The sequence below is a fragment of the Eretmochelys imbricata genome, chromosome 17, assembly GCF_965152235.1.
Source record: "Eretmochelys imbricata isolate rEreImb1 chromosome 17, rEreImb1.hap1, whole genome shotgun sequence".
NCBI lineage: Eukaryota > Metazoa > Chordata > Testudines > Cheloniidae > Eretmochelys > Eretmochelys imbricata.
Window position 1 is genome coordinate 2391249 of NC_135588.1, and position 18540 is coordinate 2409788.

At 66.5% G+C, this 18540-nt stretch overlaps 1 protein-coding gene across 1 annotated transcript; it reads left to right on the forward strand.

Moving 5' to 3' along the window:
- The first annotated feature begins 253 nt into the window (after nucleotides 1-253).
- ANKRD13B (ankyrin repeat domain 13B) lies at nucleotides 254-17840 on the forward strand. Its single transcript, XM_077836640.1, is given in 15 exon segments — nucleotides 254-367; nucleotides 10100-10235; nucleotides 11740-11864; nucleotides 12126-12171; nucleotides 12605-12748; nucleotides 13529-13718; nucleotides 13893-13959; nucleotides 14400-14481; nucleotides 14641-14705; nucleotides 14842-14972; nucleotides 15355-15512; nucleotides 15813-15965; nucleotides 16370-16530; nucleotides 17076-17182; nucleotides 17627-17840. Coding segments are annotated over 15 exon segments (1893 nt in total).
- The last annotated feature ends 700 nt before the right edge of the window (nucleotides 17841-18540 follow it).

Consider the following 18540-nt stretch of genomic DNA (forward strand, 5'->3'; position numbering starts at 1 on the left):
CGCCGCCTGCGCTCCGGGTGGGCGCTGCGCGGCGCGGCGCGGCCGGGCGCTTCCCTTTGTGTGCGCGGGCGGAGCGCGCAGCGCTGCCCGGGGCCCGGCGCTCGGCGCGGGAGCGCCCCCCTCTCGGGGAGCCCCGGAGCCGGGCCCGGCGCGCCGGAGGTCCCCTCCCAGCCACATGCCTCCGCCCCGCGCCGCCGGCAGCCCTGCGCCCAGCCCCTCGCCCCTGCGCCGCCGGAGCCGGCGTGCCGACAGCATGATCGCCGCCGCCGCCGCCGCCGGGCCGCGGCCGGAGGGCAGGTACCCGCTGCACCGCCTGGTCTGGCACAACCGAGCCCGCGAGCTGGACCGCGAGCTCAGCACCCAGCAGGTGGGTCCAGCCGGCGGGGCGGGGGCAGCGCCGGGCTGGGGGGCACCGAGCCCCCCCCGCGGCTCAGGCCGGGACTGTGCTGGGGGCAACGGGGCTAGTGCTGGGGCCGCGGCGGGGGGGGGGGGGAACTGATGCAACAGAATCGCCGCCCCCCTTAGCAGCAGCATCTCTGGGAACGTGTCTCCATGGCAGGGCTTCCCCGGCTCCCCGGCTGCAGCCGGCAGGGCCCTTGCTGGGCGGCTGCAGGCAGCCTCCCACTGCAGTGGGTCTGGGCGAGGGGGAGCGGGGTCTTTGCCGTGGCGGGCTGGCCCGTGGCCCGCTAGGACTTGGGGTAGGTAACAGCGCAGTGGTGCCAGAAGGGAGGCGAGGAGGGGGCTGGGGATCCTGCTGTATGATTTGACCCTCCCCCAAAAGCCCTTCTCCCCAGAAACTGTCCCTGGCCCCTCACCGGGGCTGGGGGATCCAGGGACTGGCTGTCGTGCCATGGCAGCACCAGCCTGGAAAGCAGCCGGCAGAAATCCCCAAGCAGCAGGCAAAGCACGGCAGGGTGGGTGTCCCAGAGCGCTGGCTTTTTGCACCCTGGGGTGCTGAGTATTTGTAGAGAGGTACGTCCCGGGGCCAGGGTGCTCGAGGCCTAAGGAAAGGGGCGCAGAGCAGGGTGCCAGCTTGGGGCCAATTGGTTCACCTCTATCGGGAGCCCAGCCACTGAGATGGCTCAGCACCTGGCTCATGGCCTGTGGGGGATGGTGGCTACCGTCGGTGATGCTCTGCCACCTTTTTCCATCCAAACGCCCCCTGGGTTTGGGAGCTTGTGACTGCCTAAGGGCTTTGTGCCTGTGCCCATCACCATGGGACCAGAGCAGTTCCCGCGTCAGTCGGCTGGCTCAGCGAGATCCCAGGGCACATACATTCCCTCTGGCCTCAGAGCATGCAATCCCTCCCAAGGATCACCTTGCACCCGAGGCTGCGATTTGCCTGGCCCTACAGGAATCCACACCCAAATCCCAGGGAATTGCAGTGGAAGCTGGTCACCTAATTTCCTTGGACTGGGTTGAAACTTCCAGAGTGGGTGTTAACGACTCATTGAGAGCTGGGGGTGCTAGGAGCAGATGAGCGCTAGGCCGCGGGCCCCTCGTCTTCCTTTCCTCTCCAACCTGGCGTGGGTGGTTTGTTATAGACACTAAATATATGTTTCACCTCACAATTAATCTGGAGTAGCTGGAGGTGCAGTTGTCTCTGCTATGGTGAAAACAACACCTGCTAAGAGCAAGGACATGGACTTTGGGAAACGGGCAGTGTGCGTGTCAGGACTGCGTTCCAGCACGGCTTGTCCTGGGCACGCTCTGGTGAACACATTTACACCAGGCAGAGAGTACGAGCTCCTGGGGCTGCTGGCCCTGGCAGATAATTAAGCTGGGTTTCCACAGTGTCAAAATATGAATTTACCAGCTTGGGGGGGGGGGCGGTTCTTTGTCACTGTTATTCAACTAATTAAACCCCCCCTCCCCCAAGCAGTACAAAGCTGTCTCCCTTACAACAATAGTATGGTGTTGTGGGGAAAATGGCAAACCCCAGGCAGTTCTGCATTCGGGCATCCCAACTTCCTCCTTTGCCTGCCCGCCCTGTGCCAGGGCACAACTCCCTGTGGCTGAAGTTGTGTGAAGTGTGTGACGATGCCTGAGTTTGCAGACCCTGCTGGTGCCCAGGAACCGTGAGCCAAGAGCGCTCAGCACCTTGCAGGATCAGGTCCTTCGTTGTTTTTACAATGAGACGTACAACCGCCTCTGACGCATCTTCTTCCGGCTGGGATATTTGCTATGGCTGCAAGGCTTTTCTTTACCTTGGCTGGCTGGTGCCACACCCGTCTGTATTGTAGCAGGCAGCTGTGGAGAGATCCTGGCCTAATTGTGATTTGCATGGAAATGGAGCGGCCACGTATGAGCTCCTGTTTTCTCCACTTTCCTGATCGGAGCAGCCTGTGGGGGAATCTCCTGCGTTTTATTTCTCTTGTAATTCAGGGTCATTTTTAGCAGCAGCTCGGGGAGGCGGAGATCTCGGCTAAATTGACAAAGTGTGTGCTGGCCATTTCCCCGTGCCCAGAACGGACCGGACGAGCGTAGAAATAGGAAGGGGGATTTTTATGCCCCGCTTGGTAACTTATGTCTTTGGAACATCTCGGTGGCTTTTCCTCTGAAGGAAAAATTCTCCAAGATGCACGAGGTCTCTCCCCATTGTCTGAGATGTGGCTGGAAGAGGCAGCAGTAAAACCAGGTTTGGTTGGTAGGAGCTGCCTGGGCTGGAGGTTGGCTTAAATGCCCTGCCCCTGGTGCCCACGAGAGCCCTGTGAAGTGCCTTGCTGGAGGGCTCGGGGTGCAGCTCTCAGGCCCAGGCAGCCCACGGCTCTAAGCCGGGTAGCACCAGCGGCAGGTCCGAGCAGGGTCTCTGGTCCACGGCGGCTCTTGTGATCACCCTGTCTGACCTCCTCCACGTGCAGGGCAGAGACCCTTGCCCAGTGTTGCCTGCATCCTGTCCAGAACGTCGGGCTGTGCCTCCCCTGTCGAGACATCTGGCCTCTCCCAAAGCACAGCCCACCGTACAGCCCCCCGGCCTCACTCCAATCGCTCAAGGGCAAGTGGTCCTTCCCGTACCAGCCTGCCGCAGGGCAACCTGCCTGCTCCGTATCTGGCACTTCGCTGGGCTCCTCCAGGAGGCTACAGCCTGCATGCCGGTAGCGAGCATTACCGCCAGCAGGGAGGGTGCAGGGTGGGGCCCACGGAGCAGTTGTTTGGGGCAGGGGCTGCGTCAGCTGAGTCCTGGCTGCACCCCCGGCGAGCTGCATTTTGTCAGGTTAGGGCTACCTTAAATAGGAGCAGCCCAGACCCTGCCTAGGCAAAGGTCCCTCTGGAAAGGAGCCCCAGACATTGTGGGGGGCAGGGAGGCAGCTCACACAGACCGGCCCCTGGAAAGGGGCTGCCATGGGCATTGCACTTCGCAGTCCGGCAGGAAGAGGAGAGCGTGGTGTGCTGCCCGCGGGAACTCTCTGGTTCTCAGGTTCTGCACAGGTCATTCCTGGTGTCGCAGTCAGCGGCGAGAGTTGTGGGCTGACTCCATCCCCTCCTAGCCAGGCCCCAGAGACCCCCCTCCCCCAATACAGAGGGAAGGCCAGTGCTGGCTGCTGGAGCCTAGCTTGGCTACAAAGCCAGAGCCAGACCCAGCCCAGGGCAGTAACCGAGATCTGAGCCCCAGTGTGCCGGGCAGACAGTGAGATCCGGTCCCAGCCCCAAGGAGCTTGCAATCTAATGTATCACACTAGCAATGAAAGGCCCCAGCCAGCCAGCCGGGTGAGCCCAAGGGATGATTAGCACCCACTCCTTGGGGGTGGGGGGGCTGAGGCCCAGACAGATCCAGCCCAGATTCCAAGAGCTCAAGGTCCGAGAGATGTGGCTGAGGTCACACACGTGGACCTGGCATCACGGTGGTGTCACTGGCAGCACAGACAGAGTGCTGGCATCTCACCCCCTGTGCCCTCTGCCCAGCTCTGAGTGCAGCGGTGAACACCCGGCTCGGGGCAGCCAGGGCCCTGGGATGGTGCCTGGGCATCACCGCAGCCAGGCTGAGCTGGGTCCGGGAGGCTCAGGGCAGAAGATACTCACCAGCGGGGATGAGCCACGCCAAGTCTCTGCCCCAAGCCTCCTTCCAGCTCACCCATGTTTGGGCCCTGGCCCCCCGCAAATGGGACATAGCCGTCTTGGCCCTGGCTGCCCCTCTCCGCGGTCGCTGGCAGGGCTCACCTCAGAATTCGCAGCTCCCCGATTGCTCTGTGCCAAGCCCCGGGTCAGGGGGACTGTTCACACTCTCCTGCTGCCAGCATGGAGCCAGGACTGGGAGGGGTCTGGGGCAGCAGCAAGGGAATCCCCTCTCCATTGCTCCGGAGAGCCCTGCTGCCTCTTGGCTATGGCAAAGCCAAAGGATCCGGGTGGCTGCTTGCAAGACCAGCCCTGGCATTCCTGTCCCACGGATTCCCTGCCCCAAGGCAAGCCCGCCCCCTGGGAAATCCCACAAGGCGTCTGGAGCATGTTTCAGACCCCGATACGTGGCAAGGCACCAAGGGGTGGGGAAGGGAGCAGAACATGGAGCTGAGCCGAGGGCACATTCAACTCTTGCTTGGACGGGTCAGCCAGTGGGGTCGGCCCTGGAGCCTGAGTTCCCCGGGCACAAGCAGCAGCGAGCCAGGCCTGCACTGGAAGAGCCCTGCTCTGTCAGCTCCAGGGAGACGTCACGGGGCTACACCCGCACCCTGGGCAGAGCTTCTCTTGGCCAGCTGAGGGGTGGGGACCAGGGGCGCAGCTCGACTCACCAGCGGCAGGTTCTGGCTGGCACTGAGGGATGGGCTGGGCTGGAGCCGGCTGGCACGGCCACTCCAATTGGGTGGAGCCAGGCAGCGCCTGTGGATTGAACAGTAGGAATCACAAACAGTTCCTCTTCCCCCCTTGGCACTGCCCAGCTGGCACCAGGGCAGCTCCGAGCGCCCATCAATGGAAACTGGCATCTCAGGCTGCAGGATGAACTCTGTAGTAACCCCTCCCCATGCCCTGGTCAGCACTCTTCCTTTTTCCTGGTGGGCACGATGATTGGTGCCCTCTGAAGCCAGCTGCCCGTTGGCAAAGTCTGGCCCTTAGCAGCCCTGCAGGAAGGCAGAGTTGGTTCAGCGTGCGTAGGGGGGTCAGCGGGGAACTGCATCCCAGCCCCAGGGCCCTGGGGTGGGCAGGGCAGTGGTGTCTGGGCTCATGGCTCTGGACAGAGCCCCCGGCTCTCAGGGTGATGGGGCTGTTATGACCATCTGGGACAAACAGCAGCCCCCCCGAGGAACCCTGGCCCGGAGGTGCAGTGAGTTGTTATGAACAGTCCCAGCTCCCCCATTCTGCTGTCTGCCCAGCTGGGCAGTTGGGCTCCTCCAGCAGCCCCTCGCCCTGCAGCCCCGCGGGCGTGTGGGGAGCCAGCAGCTAATGCCCGATGAACAAGTCACTGCCAGGCTTGGGCCAAGCCAAACGCAGCCACGGACGAAGGAGGCAGGCTGGCCGTGCAGGGCGTGTAACTCCCCCCCGCCCTCTCTCCGCGGCCATGGCCTGCTGAGACCACCCTTGTGCAGCGCCTTCTCCCCTGCAGCCAAGATTGCCGACCCTATCTGGCCACGCCAACCTGCTTTGCCGAGTGCCATCCTCCTGGTGCCTGGGCGAGAGACGCTGCCACTCGCCAGCCACGAGCAGGGTCAGGAGCCATGCAGCTGCCTCAAGGCCTCACCCCTCCCCCTCCCAGGCAATGGGAGCTGGGTGCTGCACAGAGCCCCAGCCTGGGGACCAGGCAGCAGCACTTGGGGCTGGCCGCCCAGGTCCCGAAGGCCTAAGCGGGGTCCTCAGCAAACAGGCTGAACGCAGCAGCAGTGGGAGCAGGGTAGTCATGGGCGGCGCTGGGTGGGGGAAGTGCCGGGCCATGCATGCAGGTGGGGGCTGCTGCAGGGAAGTGGGGATGGCCTGGGAGCGGAGAGCTGGCTGGGTGGGAAGCCTGGGCATTAGCTTGTGCTTCCAGCCAGTCACATCCTGATCGGTCACCCTGGTGTAAATGGGGTGACTCTGGATTGACACCCAAGGCACCAAGAGCCAGCTTTGGTTCCTGGTCCACAGTGAGGGGCCCGTGTCCCATCCCTTCCCTGGGGCAGCACCCCACTGGACCCAGCCCCCAGGAAAGCCCGGCTCCCGCAGCCAGGGGTGGGGGGAAGCTGCATTAACCAGCTCCCAGCTGGAGGGCTGGGGTGTGTGTGTTTTCTTTAATTAGTTAGAGCCCTTTTCATCAGAGCAATTAAGAGCCAGCAAGCGATCACCTTGGAGAGCGTTTAATTAACACGTCAGCTCCTGCTACACTGGAGGTGCTGCTTCCAGAAGCGGTTTTGTTTCTGGGGCACTCCCTGGCAATGCCTGGGTCTCAGTACTGCGGGCCAGGCCAAGGGGCAGCATGCGCTGTGCCCCTCCGGCGGGACAGCTACATTTGCCAGGCCTCTGCCATCCAAGACGGGCAGGGTGGAGGGGAGGCCATGGCTGGGCCAGGATTGGCTCTGGGAGCTAGGGCTCTGGCACCAGAGCTGGGCTGGGAGGGACAGTGTGGGTTTGGGGGGCTCACAGGAGCAGCACCTGGGGGTGTTAACAGCTGGATCCAGCTGGCATGTGAATGGGAAGCACCGAGGCAGGAACCAGGGCATGGGGAAGTCAGACCTGAGCATCGGAGAGCCCGGCTGCCCAGGCGGGGCGAGGCTGAGACCCCTTGCGGGCTCCTCCCTCCCCCGTGTTGTGATTGGGGCACCCCCCGAGGTGCATGGCAGGGGATGGCTGAGCTCTGCTCCCTGGGCAGGATTGTGAGAGACGCCCCAGCGTGGCTGGCAGCGAGGCTGGGGCAGCTGCTGAGGATGGGGAGGGAGGGGTTTGTGCCAGTCCTCAGTCCCTGGCACTGAGCTGGGGGCTCCTCTCCTGACACAGCCCCCCAGAGTGCCAGGGCACGGGGGCAGGGCAGCCTGGCAGAAGTGCAGCTGCCCCCCCCACCCCCCCGGGGGTTACAGTTTCTCTCAGCAACAAGAATCGGCCCCTGGGAGCTAGTGTCTGGCAAACGAGTGTGGGGCAATTAGCTCTGGTGGGGGAGGGGTTCCAGGGAGAGTCGTCTCCAAGCAACCTGGTCCCGCCCCCCAATGCTCCTAGGGAGCCTCCCTGTGGCAGAGCTGCCAGGAAAAGTGGGGCCCCACTCACCCAAGTCAGGGACTTGGCTCCCCCCCGCCAATGCTCCTCATTCCAACCCACAACCCCCCGCTGCTCCCGGGGGCGGGGGGGGGACTCCCACACTCCAGGCCTCCTCTCAGGGCCCCTGTGCCTCTAGCCAGGGGGGCTGGAGGAGACGGTGGCCCAGAGCCGCTAACTGCCACCTCCAGACATTCACCCCCATCACATCCAGCCTGGGCCCAACCCAGCACAGAGCGGGGCCCTGGCCGGCTCCTGCTGCAGACCCAGCTGGGCCTCCCTTCCCACTCCCCACAGGCTGCAGACCCAGCCCAGCGGGCAGGGCACGCTCAGGAAATAGCTGGCACCTGGGAGCCCGGCCATCTCTAGCCAATGGGCTCCCGGCAGCTCACCTGGCCTGGCCCAGAGCCCTGCAGGCCAGAAGCCATTAACCCTTTCAGCACCGCACAACACCATTGTGCCCGTGCCTCGGGGCGGGCAGCAGAGATGGGCCCGGAACCCGCAAGCTCCAGGCAGCGGGGGGCTGGGGTTGCCGTCGGGCCCATCTCTCTGCAGCGGCTGGAGGGGTAAAGGCAGGGCTGCCCCGTGAGCAGGGCTTGCTGTGCCTGCAAGTGGGGGTGTTGCTGGGCCCCCCTTCACCCCGGGGCCAGGCTCTGCAGGGAGTGGGGCTCCCCCCCCCCCCGGCTCTCACAGGACCCCCTCTCCTGTGCCTCCTAGCCCTGTGGCCTGGCACCCCACCCCATCCCTAGCATGGCTTCTGGCATGGCACTCACAAGAGCTGCCGTTCTCTCCCCCCACCAGGGCTTGGACGCCAGCCCAGCTGCCCCTTGACCCGGCAAACCCAGCTTGTCATCTCCTCAGCTTGGCATGTGCCTTTCATGCATGGCCTCCTCGGCAGCCGGGCGGGAAGTGGATGTGACAGGCACTCCCCTGGGTTGCCGCTGGGCTTTCAGCGGGAAGGGCTGGGGGGGGGCAGCGGGGGATGGGAACGGAGCTGCCCGCAGAGTGGGAGCCTTGTGCTCGCGGGCACAGCGGGCGGTGGGACGCAGGGCAGAGATGGGGATGTGTGCAGGAGGAGCCCCTGGCTGTCCCCATGCTCCAGGCCTTCAGCCACAGCCTGGGGCATGCGCTGAGCTCCCAGCCAGTCCCAGCGGCAGGGCCCATGGTGCAGAGCTGGGCGGTGAGTCCAGCCAGGCACCTCTGCCAGGAGTGGGGGCTGGGCCTCAGGGGGTAGGTCGGATCCCACTTGCCCCTGCCGCACGCCCTCAGAGCAGGAGGGGAAGCACACATGGCCTGAGGTGTGGTGATTGGCACGTCTGGCTGGGCCTGACGTGATGCATACCACAGCTGGAAATAACACGCAAGGGGGCACGTGAGGGCAGGGTAGAGCATGCTGGGCACACAGGGACGTGAGCTGCCGGGCAGCAGTGCCGGGGTGACACGGGGCAGGACCGGGGATGCGACACAGAGCCACAGTCTCATTGGTCACAGATAAAGGCCGGTGGATTTACTGAGGGAGGCCGGGGGCAGTGACAGGCTGCATTGGCTCAAGTGCATGGCTCAGACTCACTAGCTTGTCTCTCCCCAGCAGAAGCTGGGCCAATAAATGCTATTAACCCTTCCACCTCGCTCCTGTCCTGGGCCCAGCACAGCTGGACGCCCTCCCCAGCTCGCTACCTAACTGAGGGGACATCAGCTCGGTGCTTGGGCCAGGTGTGTGTGTGTGGGGGGGATGGAGCCCCTCCAGCAGGGTGCTGGCTCGAATCCTGCCCTGCAGCCCACCTCCAAGGAACTCAGGGGCTGCTAGCCCAGTGCTGTCCTTCATGCCCCGGAGCTGCCAGCATGACCAGTCCCTCCTTGGCTGACCCAGCCAGGGCCGAGGAGGCTGAGTGCCCTTCTCCGCTGGAGGCAGGGGGAGATGTGCTTTGCGGGGGCACCCCACCCCCAATATCTCTAGCTGTGCCCCACAGAGCTCAGCTTTTCCCCACCTGGCTGGGCTGCCTGGGGGTCATGGGGATAAAGGCCGGTGGCCCCCTCACTCTGAGCCCCAGAGATCACACTCCCCTGGCCTCGCTGGGCATGGGGAGAGAACAGGCTCATCTGGGCAGCTGCTCCCAGGATGGCGCTGCTGGCACGGACTGGAGCATTCACTCCCTGCCCCAGCAAGGTGCCCCGTTGTCAGTCCTCCCGCCCGCTGTCGGGATTCCCCCGCCACGTCCCCCTGCAGTGCAGGAGGGAGCCCCCAGGGCCCAGGCCAGAGCCGGAGCTGGGGAAGGCCTTTGGGCCCAGGGGGGTCACTCACCCCCAGCCCTATGGGCTGCACTTGTGGGCCTGAAGCCTCTCTCCCCTGACTTTCACCAGCACAGGCTGCAGCTGCCCGGGGGCTGGTCAGGTCCCAGCTCAAAGTCAGGCCCTGGGGGGAGGTGGGGATCGGGGGCTCAAATTTCACGCATTCCAGGGCTGCCTTTGAATGGGCTCGGGCTCAAACCGCTTGGCTCCTGGAGGCAGAACTGGGGGGATGTCCATGGGGCCTGGGTTGTAGCCCGTTTACCAGGCCCGGTGCTGTGTTGGCCAGAGAAGCAGCCAGCCCAGGGCACCGGGGTCTCACACTGGCTCATCTGCATGGGGCTCCCCCCACAAAGAACAAACGGCACCAATGGGCGGATGGCTGGCCCTGGCCAGAGGAGCCTGCGCCCCGAATTCCCAGGCCAGGGCCTCTCGCCAGCCTTCCTTGGGCAGCTATATGCCCTCCCCCACCAGACCCAGCAGGGCCTACACCCCTCCCCCCCGGAGCACTGAGACTCCAGGGGCCCCAGGTCCCAGCACCCCACAGAGATGATGACGGCTGGGAGCAGCCCCATCCGGAGCAGCAGCCAGGCCTGCTGGGGCTGCTCCCCCGAACCCTGTCCCAGGATCACCCCCAGCTAAGCCCCTCTCTGGGCTCTCCTGGCAGGTGGACATTGAGCAGCTGGACCCGCGGGGCCGCACGCCCCTGCACCTCGCCACCACACTGGGCCACCTGGACTGCGCCAGGGTCCTGCTCCAGCACGGCGCTGATGTGGGCAAGGAGAACCGCAGCGGCTGGACAGGTGGGCAGGCGGCTCTGGGACGCCGGGGGGAGGCTGACAGCCAGGGCCTGCAGCAGCCCCACCTCTCCTGCGCCGGGGGGCTGGCACCTGGGGACACTGCCGTTTCTAGGCACCAGAGCCAGTTCTGCAGTGGCTGGCACTTAACAGGCAACAGATACCAGTGAGACCAGCTCCATTGCACGGGGGGGTGGGGGGGTGACAGAGCAACCAGGCGCCTGGTGTGAGCTCATGGAGGTCACTGTGCAGTGCAGGTGGGGGCTGAAGAGCGGGAGCACTTGGGCACCCTGCCCTTAGCCGCCTCTGCTGAGCCCCTAGCCCACCCTGGCTTCCCCAGCTCCGCTGGTGCCCCTCACTCCTGACCTGCAACCCCCTGCTAGCCCGCCTGGCTCCCCCAGCTCTGCCGGTGCCCCTCACTCCCGACCCACAGTCCCCTGCTAGCCCGCCTGGCTCCCCCAGCTTCGCCAGTGCCCCTCACTCCTGACTTGCAACCCCCTGCTAGCCCGCCTGTCTCCCCCAGCTCCGCCGGTGCCCCTCACTCCCGACCCACAGTCCCCTGCTAGCCCGCCTGTCTCCCCCAGCTCCGCCGGTGCCCCTCACTCCCGACCCACAGTCCCCTGCTAGCCCGCCTGGCTCCCCCAGCTCTGCCGGTGCCCCCTATCCCAAGCTAAGTTCCCTGTAAGCTGCGCAGCTGTGCAACAGGCTATCAAGGGCCGCACATGCGGGGAGAGGCGTCCCTCCCCCAGCCTAGCCCAGCCCTGCTAGGCCTCTCTCCCCACCGCTGCCCCAGGGCAGCCTGCACCCCAATCCCCTCATCCCTGGCCCCACCCCAGAGTTCTCACCCCCTGCACACCAACCCTGTGCCCCAGCCCTAAGCCCCCTCCCACACCCCAATCCCCTCGGTCCCACCCCCGCCACACATCACCTCCATATTGGTGCACAGAACAAAATTCATTCCGCACATGAATGTAAAAAATTATAGGGAACATTGATCCCAACCCCCAGCCCCTGCTAGCCCAGCCCCTTGTCCGTCCCCCCAGCTCTGCTGGTGCCCCCCAATCCCATTGCACAGCCCCTCTGCTGGAGCCCCTCAGTACCATCCCCACCCAACACAGCAGCCCCAGGGCTCCTGGCAGACATTGGGGAGGTGCTGTATAGGCCTGCAGTGTCCGTTCCCAGCACCTTCCCCCGCGCGTGCAGGTAGCCAGCCTGTGCTCCTGCAGTGGCTCAGGGCAGGTGGGAGGGGGCAGCCCCAGGGGGACCCTAATGGCCGATGCTGTTGCCCCCCTGGCTGAAGCAAACCCGCGGGCCTCACAGAGCTGCAGGAGTCCAGCTCTGCCCAGGGGCACTGCCAGGGGACCAGGCCAGGCGCCTCCCTGGTCTGGGACAGGGACCCTGGCCAGGTGCTGCCCTCCCTGGTGCAGGCTGGGGCAGGGCTGGCTCTCCTGGTCACGTGGGCAGAGGGGACCCTGCCCGCTGCCCCTGATACCCCCCTCTGACCCCCCAGTGCTCCAAGAGGCAGTGAGCACCCGTGACCTGGAGCTGGTGCAGCTGGTCCTGCGGTACCGTGATTATCAGCGAGCCGTCAAGCGCCTGGCCGGGATCCCCATCTTGCTGGAGAAGCTACGCAAGGTACAGCCCCTGCCTGCACCCTCTTCTTGCCCTGGGCCACCGCAAGGAGCCAGTGCTTCCCGGGCCATGGGTCCCCTGCCCGGCCCTGCCCAGCGGGCTTCATATGCCCAGAGCCAGCCCCATGTAGGGGGAAGCTGGCAGGGTTTGCACATGGTCACACCAAGGACTCCTGGCTCCCTGTCCCTGCAGCTGCTGGGTGCGAGGGGATCCCGTGGGTGGCACTGGGTGCCCTCAACCCCGGCCTCTCTCTCCTCTCCCCAGGCCCAGGATTTCTACGTGGAGATGAAATGGGAATTCACCAGCTGGGGTAAGTTCTGGGGCCACCAGGAGGAGGCTGGGCCCAGCCCTTTCCCCCTATTGCTGCCCCCCCCCAAGCCCATAGACGCCCTTCGCAACACCCCAGACCCCCGGTGCTCACCCACCCCCGGTGCTCACCCACACCCTCTCATCCAAGGGCTGCCTGCCTCCTCCCTGTTGGGGACCCCTCCCTGCTGGGGACCCCACTGCCTCTCCCCTCACCTGCTGGGCCCCCCACCCTGCTCCCCCCGAGTGGAGAGCTCTGGCCATGTGGTGGTTTGGGGAATTTTATCTCCTGTCCAAACCTGGCCCCTGGGACCCTGGAGCAATGGGTCCCAGGCCAGCGGGATGCCCCTGCTCACCACCCCACGAGGCAGCGTGACAGGGGTTGAGGGGTGGCTCTAGCCATGGGGGACTTGCCCCTAACATTGCCCTCCCCACAGTGCCCTTGGTCTCCAAGATCTGCCCCAGCGACACCTACAAGGTGTGGAAGAGCGGCCAGAACCTGCGTGTGGACACGACGCTGCTTGGCTTCGACCACATGACCTGGCAGCGGGGAAACCGCAGCTTCGTCTTCCGGGGACAAGGTCGGCGTGGCCCCCGGCACAGCGCGGTGCCGGAAGGCTCTGGGAGCAGCAGGGCCGCAGCCCCCAGCCCTGCCCGAGGCAGCCCGTGGGCACCGGCTGTTGACCATGCACACGCCCATCTCGCTGCAGCGGGGCCATGCTGGCCACTCAGTGCACTCCGCCCCCCAACCTGCCCGCAGCTGGGTGTGCCACCTCTCCCCCTGCACCGCAGCCGGTCGCTGGGCTGAGCCCGTGCGGGAGGTGCCGGGGCGCGTGGTGGGGGAGCCCGCTGGCTGGGCAGTGCTCTGGAAAGGCCCAGCTTAGCCCTGCGGGCCTGGGGCGGGTGCTCTATGCCCTGGCTGCTGCCCGCTCCCCTGGCACGAGGGTCGCAGAGGTCTCATCCTGCTGGCTGGGCGGAGGAGTGAAAAGCCCCGTCTAGACACCAGGTGGCACGAGGGAGACGCCTCCCTGCCGGCTGGCAGCCTGAAGCTGGCAAGCAGACGCAGCAGCGTGGAGGGGGAGCGTGGGGTTCGTGCAGCCAGAGGGGCAGTTATGGATGGGGGAGGTGCTGATGTCTGGGGGCGGGGCAGCCCACCTGGCCCCCTGCTCGCTGCCAGGGAGGGTGGCTCTGCCACACCTGGAGATCCAGCATGGGCACACTCAGGCAGGCCCCTGGCACATGCTTGCACGGCCCTCCTGCACTCCCCCATGCCCCCAGCCCGCACCCCCCACGCCGCTCTGGAGCCCCCCCCAGAGCTGCAGCCCCTGGGGGCAGGTGCTGACGTGGCCTCCTCCCGGCAGACACCAGCGCGGTGGTGCTGGAGATCGACCACGACCGGCAGGTGGTGTACTCCGAGACGCTGGCCCTGGCCAGCCACGACCGCGAGGGCCTGCTGGCTGCCGTGCAGCCCACTGAGGAGCAGGTGATGGGCCGGCTCACCGCACCCGTCGTCACCACACAGCTCGACACCAAGAACATCGCCTTTGAGAGGTGGGCACGCGCCGCGCAGGGGAAGGCTCCGGGAGGGGGCTGGGAGGCAGGCGACTTCTGCTGCAGCCCAGGGGTGCCCCGGGTCGCTGGTTCTGGGCAGGGCCTGGCAGATGGGGGGGGCTGAGTGTGAATCCCCCGTGGGTCTGTCACTCACGGCTGCCTTGTCGCCGTCAGGAACAAGACGGGGCTTCTGGGCTGGCGGAGCGAGAAGACAGAGGTGGTGAACGGGTACGAGGCCAAGGTGAGGGGCAGGGCGGCCTTGCCACTGGCCATGGGCAGGGGGGCGCAGGGCAGCAGGCAGGGGAAGGCAAGTGCTCCCTCCCCAGCTCTGGGAGGGGCAGGGGAAGCCATGTCGGGACCCGACTCAGCACAAAGGCAGGGTCACGCCTTGGCCTCCTCGCCAGCAGGGCTCACCTGGCCCCAGCCAAGGCTCCTTGGTGGACGCAGAGCCACAATGCCCCACGTTTGGCTGCCAACGTTTGGCTGCAGTGGGGCCTGAGCTCCCAACCAGGGCCCCAGTGGCAGGGAGAGCAGCCTGAGGAGCCCTGGTCACAGCGCCCACGTGGGGGGCTGGAGCCACTGCCCCCTCCTGCCAGCCCAGCCCCTGGCGGGGGCACATCTCTGGGGGGCCTGTCAGGCAGAGAGAGCTGCAGCCTCTGGCATTCGGGCTCCTCCCTGCAGGTTTACGGTGCGTCCAACGTGGAGCTGATCACACGGACGCGGACGGAGCACCTCTCCGACCAGCACAAGGGCAAGAGCAAAGGTAAGGGCCGGCTTCAGGGGATGGGCCCTGTTTCTTCCCTAGCAGCCCCATAACGTTCCCATCCGCCTTTGGCTGGGGGAGGCAGGCAGGCCCCGGCGCTGCCCCAGCTGGGGAGCCACTGGTGTCACAGCCCCATGCTTTGTCCCCGTCTCTCTGCAGGCAGCAAGACCCCGCTGCAATCCTTCCTGGGGATCGCCGAGCAGCATGTGGGGCCCAGCAATGGGGTGAGTAGCGGGCTGAGCTGGGAGCGGCTCTGGGACCAGCACAGCCCCAGTAGCTGAGGGAGGCGAGGGGACCGTGTTTGAGCAGAGCAGCCCCAGCCTGGCTGTGCTAACGAGGCCTCTGCTCGTCCCGGCGCAGACGCTGATCACGCAGACCCGGAGCCCCACCAACCCCACGGCCATCACCCCCGAGGAGTACTTCGACCCCAGCTTCGAGCTAGGCAGCAGAGACATGGGGCGCCCCATGGAGCTCACCACCAAGACGCAGAAGTAAGGAGGGGCCCCCGTCAAGAGAGGGAAGGCTGGGGATAGGTGGAACTCACTGCTGCAGGAGATTGGGGCGGAGAGAGCAGGAGCGGGCCGGAGGCTGATCTGGGAGAGAATAGCTGGGCAGAGGCATGGCCAGGGCCCCCCCGAATCTGCCCGGGGTCTGCCTGGGGCTCCCCACATGAGACTGCGGTGCAGGCTTCCCAGACTGTGAGGAGTATGGGCTGTCCCGTGGGGCAGAGGGCAGCACCTGCCCAGTGAGCTCTCGTGGGCAGCCCATGATCTGCAAGGCTCTGTGCTGGGGGACCCTCTAGCTGGGCACAGTGCCGGAGGGGCAGCGCCAGGTAGGGGCCCGTGCTCTTGTGGGCATCTCTTCCCGCTGCAGGTTCAAGGCCAAGCTGTGGCTGTGTGAGGATCACCCGCTGTCCCTGTGCGAGCAGGTGGGGCCGATCATCGACCTCATGGCCATAAGCAACGCGCTGTTCGCCAAGCTCCGGGATTTCATCACGCTCCGCCTCCCGCCTGGCTTCCCCGTCAAGATAGGTGAGGCCGCGCTGCCCCTGCCCTGCCCCAATCTGGCCGCCGGGGGCTCCGTGCACCAGGCCCGGGCCGGTGCCCTCACCCCATGACCAGGGGCTCCCTGGGGCCTGTGCCTGTAGAGCCCAGGTATGACTCTGGCTGCTCTCCTGGCCCTGGCCCTGGAGCTGCCAGCCCCGGATCCCCATGGGGCAGGGGGGGGTGTGGGGCAGGTAGGCATGTGCTGGTCTCCTGGCCCTGGAGCTGCCAGCCCCAGGCCCAGCAGGTGGCACCTCCCTCACTGCGCCCGCTCTCTCCCCCTCCCAGAAATCCCCATCTTCCACATCCTCAACGCCCGCATCACCTTCGGGAACCTCAACGGCTGCGACGAGCCCGTCAGCTCTGTGCGCCGCAGCTCCGGCAGCGAGGCGCCCTCGCCTAGCAGCGACTCCTCCAGCGTCAGCAGCTCCAGCTCCCTGGGTACGCGGCACCTGCCCCGGGGAGGGACCCTGAGGGGACGGGCAAGGCGCCGGGGTCTGCAGTCGGCCCTTAGCACCCCCACATCCAGAGCTAGCTGCGCACCAGCCCCCTGGTCCCCCTCTCCGGCTTTATAAGGGAGGGGGAGTTGGGCTTGTGCACATTAGCAGCCCCCCCCTTTGGCCTGGCTTGGCCCCCCTGTTGGCGACCAGCCAGGAGGCCAGTAGCCGCAGCGCCCCGTCCTGCTGGCACCTGCCCTCCCCTTCCCTAGGGAGGCCGGGCTGTGGGGCCTGCAGCTCCCAGCATGCATTGTGGCACGAGCGGTGTAGATGCAGGTGTAGTCTGCAGGGGATGCATGCTGCGCCATGTCCCCCCCCGGCAGTGACAGGGACATCTGGTCCCCGCAGCCTCCTGCCGGGCCTGTGAGATGGACCTGTCCCTGTTCGAGGCCCCGCCCGGGTACAGCGTGCTGGGCAGCCAGCGGGACGCCATGCGCGAGGAGGACGACGACCTGCTGCAGTTCGCCATCCAACAGAGCCTGCTGGAGGCGGGCACCGAGTACGACCAGGTGGGCTCTGCGCTCCCCCTGCTGGGCGCTGCCGAGAACTGCCCCGGGGCCCGCCAGGTGTCACGGGATGGGAACGGCCTCATCCCAGCGCATGGCTCCTGGGGCTGCCCCTCCTGCCGCAGGGCGCGGTGAGCACCCAGCCTCGGGCGCTGCAGGGGACCAGCTCTCACCTTAGTTCTGTCCCAGCCCCACAGCACTAGAAGAGCAGCACAGCCCCCCTGAGCCCCACTCTGCCTGCCAGCGTGGCCCGGGGCAGCCCCACGCTGCCACCCGCAGCTCATGGCGGATCCTCCCCTGCCCCTCCTTGCCGCTGGCACACACATAGGGCAGCAGCGCCAGCAAGGGGAACAGAGGCCCAGGGGTGCTGCAGCTGGGCTGGTGTTGGGGGCCCTGTGCCCACTGGGATAAATGTCTCCTCTGCTCTCTCTGGCCACGCCCTGGGCTTGGCCTAACCCTCAGCCAGGCCCCGGGAAGCGCCAGCCAGGCTGGGGAGTGGGAGGGGAGGTGGCAGGCGAAGGGTTAATGCACTGCGGCTTCCCCTGCAGGTGACCATTTGGGAAGCTTTGACCAACAGCAAGCCGGGCACACACCCCATGTCCCAGGAGGGCCGGCGAGGAGACAGGTTGGTAAGGTCTGGCTAGTCCTATCCAGGGTCAGGGCTCACAGGGCCTGGTGTTGGAGCCGGGAGGGGGTCGGTCTGTCCTGCACGGCCCATTGGCCCCACGCAGCCTAGCCCCGTGGCTCCGTTCCACAGCTATATTCAGCCCAGCCTGGCAAGGGGACCCTAGCTCTCTCCCAGCGACCTGCCCGGGCCGTGCCTCAGTTTCCCCAGCTGTAACGACGCTGGCCACACTCCAGCTCCCTGGGGACGCCACCAGGGTCATCACACTGGGGCCTTCTGCTCGCCGGAGGCAGGCGCGACCGACAGGGCTCTAGCGTCCCAGCTGGGGGCGGGGAGCTGCTGTGCTCGCTCGCCCACCCGGGGCACTTAGCGCCCGGTGTCCAGGCGCTGGGCCCCGCAGCAGCCTCGGCTCAGCCTTGGCACCCGCATTCCCGGGACCCCCACTCATCTTTGCTCTGTTCCCTGCCCCCCTAGGTCACCCCAGCACACACCTCCCCCGCGGCAGGCCGGCCCCCAGCAGCAAGGCGGGGGCAGCGGTGGGCCCAGCCCCCTGTTCCGCAGCTACGACGAGCAGCTGCGCCTGGCCATGGAGCTGTCGGCGCGGGAGCAGGCAGAGGCGGAGCAGCGCCGGCGGCAGGAGGAGGAGGAGCTGCGGCGCATCCTGCAGCTCTCGCTGACCGAGCAGTAGCCCGGCGCCTGCGACGGGCCCTGCAGCTCTTGCCCAGCTCGCGCTGAGCCGGGGCCCGGCCTGTGGCCGGCGTGGGCCTTCCCTGGGCCGCGGCGGGGTGGCAGGTGCCACGTGAGCAGAGAGGTGCTGGCCCGCCGCAGATGCCATCGAACGGAGCCGTTCAGAGACCATGCCAAGAACACTGCCGGGGGGCACAGGGCTGCCCCGCCAGGAGGAGACTCTGCTGCGTCAGAGGGAGGTGGGAGCCCCGGTGGTGCCGCTTACGGTGCCCTGCGCCCCAGAGGGAGTGGGCTGGCTCCCCATGCCCCCCGGCCTCCTCATTAACCCTCGCCTGCCCTGGGCAGCCCCAATGACCCAGGCCCGGCCAGTGAGGGGCAGAGATTGTGGGCCTGGGGTGGAGTTTACAGAATGGGGAGAGGGCACTGCTCCTGTGGGGGAGGAGAGGACGGGGCTGCGGTGGCAGGAGGTGACCTGCTGCGAGGCAGGGGGCACACCGAGGCCCCTTACTCACGCCCCAGTCCCAGTGGGTGGGTACTCACCAGCTACAGCCAGCTGTAGGGGCTGGCAGAGCAGGGGGTGGAGAGCCCAGGGCTGGGCTAGCAAGAGGCTGTGGGTCAGGAGTGAGGGGCACCAGCAGAGCTGGGGGGCAGGGGGACAGCAGGGGGCTGTGGGTCAGGAAGGGAGGGTGCTAACTAAGCAG